General features: G+C 42.5%; 1 protein-coding gene across 1 annotated transcript in view; it reads left to right on the top strand.

Annotated features, from left to right (window-relative positions):
* The window catches only part of crebl2 (cAMP responsive element binding protein-like 2), a 7,862-nt gene extending 1,277 nt beyond the window's left edge, over positions 1-6,585 (top strand). The window contains exons 2-4 of the mRNA XM_031314549.2: positions 428-625; positions 2,548-2,832; positions 6,511-6,585. Of these exons, the coding sequence (XP_031170409.1) occupies positions 428-625; positions 2,548-2,691 (342 nt within the window). The 3' untranslated portion in view covers positions 2,692-2,832; positions 6,511-6,585. The remainder of the gene's footprint in view (positions 1-427; positions 626-2,547; positions 2,833-6,510) is intronic.
* Positions 6,586-7,386: the final 801 nt, after the last annotated feature.

A 7,386-nucleotide genomic window follows, 5' to 3' on the forward strand; every position in this document is an offset into this window, starting at 1 on the left:
TTACTCCATACTCAGATATTTAACTTAAGTTACTTCAGTATAAGTTATCGGTTCAGTATAATCAGTATAATAATCGGTTACAAGTAAGTCCTGCAGCGGAGAGAAGCAAGGGATGAAGAGAGAGAGACAGACAGAGAGAGAGAGAGACAGAGAGAGAGAGAGACAGAGAGAGAGAGAGACAGACAGAGAGACAGAGAGAGAGAGACAGAGAGAGAGACAGAGAGAGAGACAGAGAGAGAGAGACAGACGGAGAGAGAGAGACGGAGAGAGAGAGAGAGAGAGAGAGAGAGACAGACGAGAGACAGAGAGAGAGAGAGAGACAGAGACGAAAAAAATGCATTAATGCAGTAAATTTCGGCCGGGTTGTTCCAGCAGGCTCTTCCGTCGGGGCCGATGACTGACTGTCTGTCTGTCTGTGTGTTGTCAGATGGTGGCTGGTAAAGTGAAGAAACCGGGCAAACGCGGCCGCAAGCCTGCAAAGATCGACCTGAAGGCCAAACTGGAGCGGAGCCGCCAGAGCGCCAGAGAGTGCCGAGCCAGGAAGAAGCTGCGGTACCAGTACCTGGAGGAACTGGTCTCCAGCAAGGAGAGAGCCATCTGCGCCCTGCGGGAGGAACTCGAGATGGTAAAGACACATCTCAGCTCAACTCAGTCCCAAACCACATCAGACAGTTAAACACATATACGTCTTTCACTAAGCAGCTAAAACACTGGATGGTCAATACATAGTAGGGTTGGGCGGTGTCCAAATGTTGATACCGTCAAACCTCCTCCCTATTTTACCGCGGTATACGGTAGAGCTGTAATCGGGCCTTAAAAGTTCGGCCCGACAAGGCCCGAACCCGACAGAATTCGGCCCGAGCCCGACCAGTACATTTTGACTGACAGATTTTTAAAAGCCTGAACCCGTTTACAGCCCGACTGAACAAAAGGCCGTCTGTCAGCAGTGATTAGAGCGCATGTCAGAAAATAGCGCGGACACGCTCTTCACGCCGCCAGTGGGCACGGGCGCCACTCGGTGGAAAAGGGAGAGAAAGAAAAAAGAGACTGCGCCGCACGCACACATCAGCTCTTTTGTCTTCCGTCAAGAATGAGTAATTTATACATTTTTTAACATAATTTATTCATGACTAACGGAGGCTATAGGCCACATAGAAGTTGGAACAATGAAATAAAATAAGTCCTCCAGAAGCCAGCCTCTGTTTCTCCTCCTCAGCATCCATTTACACGCCAATCCAAACGCTTCACCGGACCGCTCGTTTACTGCGCAACCAGGAGCGCAAGCCCGGCCCGAGCCCGTGTAACATGATAGAAATGAAGACCGAACCCGTCGGGTCCCGTCGGGTTCGGGCAAAGATCTTCAGCTCTAGTATACGGTATTACCGTGACTAATTAAAAATGATGACGTAAGGCTCAGACGGCGTCACCAAACTGTTGGCTTCACCGTTCAGAAACTGAATACCAAACACTAATACTGAAACCATAACAACATAACAACAACTTACAAAAAACTACTTTCTCCTCCACACTGTCACCTGATGACAACCACACATAATTACATACATTATATTTTGTGGCGTGCAAACGGGGCAGACGTGTGCTGGGGGGGCAGCAGCGCGTGGACAAACTGCTGCCGGTTGGCGAGGAAAATCCTGTCTGCCTCCACAGCTCTCCGTTAACTCTGACGGCTTGCTGTCGCCAAGGCCGTTCAGGGACAGCAGGCGGTCTGCTTTCTCCAGCTCCGACAGTTCAGAGAGTTCCAACAGGAATGTTTGGAGGGCGTCGTACTTTCCGTTAGCCGGAGGAGCCTCTAACAGCGCCATAGCCCTGGCTGTCGTTGAGGCATCTCAGGCCGATACCACGTGGAAATACTTTGTAACGTCCTGTGTTATTCCTCTCAGCTGGAACTGGGCCTCGATGTGCTAAAACCACGGCTGTGGGTTGTGCTGCCAAAAGTCCGGTAACTTGATGGTGGCCGCGTTGATAGCACCGACATTAGCCGCGCTGCTAGCAGCGGCCGGCGCCGCCGCAGCAACAGCATTTTCACCACCGTCGTTGTTTGACATAATTCAGCCGTTAACCCGGAACTCGTATATCATAACAGCTCTCCCTTAAAGCTACAGTACCTTGGTGAATGTCTCTTTCAGTCTTACTTGTGGGTCACCACAATTTAATATTAATCCTTGTCTCCTGTATAAGTGCATTGCATTTTTTTTAATGATGGTATTGAAACTGATACCGTTGCTATTTTTAGACCCCGTGGTATTACCGCCCAACCCTAGTTTGTATTGTTTTATGCTTACACAGATATTTTAAGTATACATCATTATGTCATTTACAATACACAGCATTGTTTTAATGATATTTGTAGGGGGGGGACAACCCTTAGATGGGGGGAGGTCCTGACCCACCTGGGATTTACGCCCTTGCCGGCATCGCAATCGTAAAAATCCAAACGATGCCCAACCCTACTCGTGCAGCTCTATATGTATATGTATAGCTATATGTAATTAAGTATTATTGTCATTATTTCCCTGTGTGGTGCAGTACAAGCAGTGGTGTTCGGCCATGGATCAGGGGAAGATCCCGTCAGAGATCAAAGCTCTGCTGACCGGAGACGAGCAGAAGCTGCCCCAGGGCGCCAGCGGCACCAAGACGTCCAAGAAGAACAACATCAGCAGCAGCGCTTAACCTCCCCCCCCCCACCCCCCCACCCCCAGAGACTGACCGTACCAAACAATCATCCCCACACCCTGCTGCATGTACTTAACCTCCCCCAGCTGTTAGCATATCTATTCTTTGTTTCCCAGACGCACACGGAGCTGCGTTTATGTAAGTAATCTCTGAAGTTTTTATTTAGACGCTTTCAGATCAGAAATCACACGTTTCTTTATCAAATATTTCAGCTCTCTGTCCTTCATCAGAGACCATTTCTGCTTTCTTAATATTTAGTCCATCAATCAGTCCAAAATACCATGAATACTTACTCAGAAAACAACATTAGGGCCATCTTTTTTCAGAGTATTTCCAACCCACAATGTCTCTTCAGACCTAAGACGGTTTAGAGAGGAACATCTTCACTGGATCACTTTTAATCTTATTTTATAAACTAGTATAAACTCTCTCTCTCTCTCTCTACATATACTTTATATATAATCTATTATATTATATATATATAGATATAGATATATATATATATATATATATATATATATATATATATATATATATATATATAGATATACTAGCTAAAGAAAGGGTGTGTTTATGTCAGCTATGACATTTTATCACTTTCTTCGACATACTATGACTTTTAGACATACTATACTATGACTTTTGGACATACTATACTATGACTTTTAGACATACTATACTATGACTTTTGGACATACTATACTATGACTTTTAGACATACTATACTATGACTTTTAGACATACTATACTATGACTTTTGGACATACTATACTATGACTTTTAGACATACTATACTATGACTTTTAGACATACTATACTATGACTTTTGGACATATTATACTGTGACGTTTTGTGTTAATAAATGTGAATAGAAAAGGGTTAAAGAAGGGTGTGTTAACACCAGCTGTATATTTTTAAAATGAGTTTTAAAGAGCAGAATTAGCTGTATTGTTTATATATAAAATGTATTCTTGTTTTTTATTATTATAACTGTCTTCTCAGTCTGTCTACAGGGAACTTAAAAACATCGCTGCTTCACACTGTTCACAAATAATTCCTGTTTTTCTTTCTGAGAACAAATGTGAAATCTGCCAAAAATATCTTCACGTCTAGTTCCTCATCTCATTTTTATTTAGAGATCCTGTCTTTAGAGAGGCCGGACGACCACGAGAGAAACTGTTACTCAAAGTTACTTTACGTTTTTATTTAAAGTTCAGCCAAAACCTTTTTCATTTGCTGCATTTGGCTGAACTTCTAATGACCTTTTGTATCATGATGATAGACTTTCTCGCCCTCAAAACAGCCTAAAAGAGAAGTCAGAGTTGAAATGTACGTACAGCATAGCGTCTGCTACGTACGAGATAAACTTAGGTTCAACTTTTTAAACCTAAAACCTTTTTTTTTTCACCTTTTCAAGGCTTCTGTATTCTACGCTGCTTTCTGAAAAGTTTATACAGTTCTCAATAATTCCTGTTTTTATTTCTGAGAACAAATGTGAACTCTACAAAAATATCTCCAAGTCTAGTTCCTCATTTCCTTTAATCTAAGAGATCTAAAAGTTAAGTTTAAGGCCCAGACTTAATGTACTTGTTTATATTTGGGGGTTAAAGAACACAACAGGAGCGTAAAAATAAATAAAGATTTAATTTCTGGTGATTTTCATGTCAGGTCTTTCAAACTTTGGAGCGTACACACCATAAATTGATGCAGAAAAGGCAAACATGAAGTGTTTGACGTTAATATTCTGGGGTACGACCCCGTGGACGCAACATTACGAATCCCGCCATGGCCACGCCAAGACCCGCCCTTCAACAGCTACTATTAGCCAGGCGTCCGTGCTTACACAAGGTAACGTAACTAGGGGTGGGAATCACTAGAGGCCTCAGGATATATCATCACAATACTTACCTTATGATACAATATTATTGCGATTTGAAAGATATTGCAATAGTATTGCAATATCTTACCTTTTTTCCAACTTCAAATTTTTCAAATGATGTCCCCAAAGGAAAACTATCTAAAAATATCCATTTCTTTGTTTGTTCATCTCACTTCAATTTTATTGCTGCAAAATGGGATTATCAAGCAGACAAACTGACCACCACATATATAATAATAGATCGATACTTGGCGTCTGTGTATCGATGCAGTATTACCACGTAAAATATCACGATACTATGCTGCATCGATCCCCCCCCCCTCTAAACGTAACCCCATTTGTTCAGGCCATATCCCCTGACCAATCGGCTATCCTAACCTTAACCCAGGGCTGTCACACTCAATTTCCCAGAGGGCCATGCTAGAAAAAGAGAATTGCATCAAGGACCAGACATGTTTAGTTTATTGATATATGTTTTTATTTCATCGAAAAAGTTAAATATCTTTGACTCAATGATTGCACGTCTCATATAGTCTTCTCTCTGACAGTCTGGTCCACATAAAGCCTGAAAAAGATCCAAAGCCATCCTCGAATTTAGCAAATCCAGCAAAACAATGATTAGATTTTCTAGGTATGCTACCACCCAGCTGACTCACAGCGAGCTCTTTCACAGCCTGAATATGTAAACTCTGCTTCTGGTTCTGGTTCTGGTTCTGGGGGGATTTCTGAGTCTCAAAAGTCGGCAAATTTGCCAAATTCTGCTTTGAGTGTCTCATAATTGCAAGTTGATAAACAGTTTCCCATGTTTTTGGGTTTGGCACACAACCAGGTGGGCCAAAATCTAATTGTGAACCTAAATTGATATACGGAGCCGGATCAGAATTTGCGAGGGGCCGGATTTGGCCCGCGAGCCTCGAGTTTGACACGTGTGCCTTAACCACTCGAGGTCAAATGCCTAACCCCGACCAATCGAGCTGCTTCGTAGGGCGGGTCTTGGCGTGGCCGTAGTAGGATTCGTAATTTCGTCGGTGCGTCCTGCCCCCCCCCCACATATAAAGTGTCCCCACTAGGGTTGGGTATGGTTTGGTTTTTTCCCGATACCGGTGCTAAAGCGGTACTTTTAAAACAGTGCCGGTGCCTGAACCGATACTTTTTAATAAAGTTAAAAAAAAAAGAAGAATAAAAAGAAGGGTACTAAACAACAGTCGGCGACATTTAAGAACAACTTGTTTATTACTACGGCCATATGGTCAAAATTAAATGATTTAATAGTAATGTAATAACTATAACTTATAATAAACAATAACTTATTTCACCAGGAAATTGCTGTTGAATGACAAAAACAACCACCAGATGGGAAAAGGGTATTTTACAATAACTTTGAATGCACCGCGAGGCTGTAGGTTACCAGTTTCAGTGAACGCACCGTCTGTGTTTCTCCGACGTCGTCATCTGCTGCTGCAGAGCAGACTGTTGAAATACAGTCAGACTTTACACTGTTTAACATTAGCTGTCAGCATTTAACCTGTTTAATCCAGCTGCTAGCTAAAGCTAGGCTAACGTTACCTGCTGTTGAGTGGAGTGGAAAGTCAGGCACCCAAATAAGGCACCGAGATTTCCGTTCTTATTCGGTCTCGTTACTACCGTTTAGGTCGGAACCGGTGCCCTGTTGGCACCACGTTTCAGTACCCAACCCTAGTCCCCACCAATGTTAAAACAAAACCTACACCCTAGAAGAACTTGGCATTTATTGGGATTTTAATAAGTCACATGATTGATTGATTGATTGATTGATTGATTGATGGACTGGATATGAAAGCCCAGTCGCCCTGATGAAGGCAGAGAGCTGAAAACATCCCGTTGGGTCATTAAACGTGTCTGGCTTTCTTCTAAAATCCCCTTGTTTATGTTTTAAATGTGACTAATTATGTCTGCAGGTGTGTCCCCCCCCCCCCCCAAAAGCAATGAGATGGCCGTCCCGCCGTAGCGTTAGAACGGACCCGAGAGGAACCTAAATGTACAGTGATGTTGAAGTGTGATGGATATATTTTTGTATTTGTATTTTCTATATCTGGGCTCGGAGGACAGTTCCCCCTCCAGCGGGTTCTTCTGTGTTTTTGAGAGTTTAAATGATTGTGATGATAAGTTATAGATGAACGATGAGTGAGGTCATTATTCACCTTTCCTACATCCGTTTGTTGTTTTCTTTTGGCTGCATCTCGCAGCATTTAAATCTTTTGCAAATGTCACCTTAAAGGGTAAATTTTGTTTTAATTTTTTCAAACCTGGAGCCTATTTTCCTGTGTTTTTGTGTATGGGAACAACTATCTCTGTGAGGACATTATGGAAAGGATCCCTACAGAGATAGAGCTTGTTGTTAAAGAGTAAGATCCTTCTAGTTTAACATGAAACAGTCCCGAAATCCCCATCACCAAACTACACCAGACTCCATGTAAATAATCAGGACTTTTAGCGTGTATAGAGCCAGCATATCTCCACATGTAAATGGGTGAATTAAGGGTTTATTTCAACCAAACCAGAGTGGTGATTGTTGGAACAGTGGAAAGATGAACCAAGACGGACTTTGGTAGTTTTATTTAGTTTCTGTCCACTTTGAATGAAGTGTGTTTTACGCTGATAAAATCACTGATTATTTACATGGAGTCTGGTGGAGTTTGGTGATGGTGGTCATGTTAAACTAAACACACAAACACACACACAGACACACACACAGACACACACACACTTCACAGCTGCTGGTTACAGCGTTCTCTCAACACTGGACCAATTTCAAAGATGGTTGTTCACATTAG

Source organism: Sander lucioperca, chromosome 20, assembly GCF_008315115.2.
Source record: "Sander lucioperca isolate FBNREF2018 chromosome 20, SLUC_FBN_1.2, whole genome shotgun sequence".
Lineage (NCBI taxonomy): Eukaryota > Metazoa > Chordata > Actinopteri > Perciformes > Percidae > Sander > Sander lucioperca.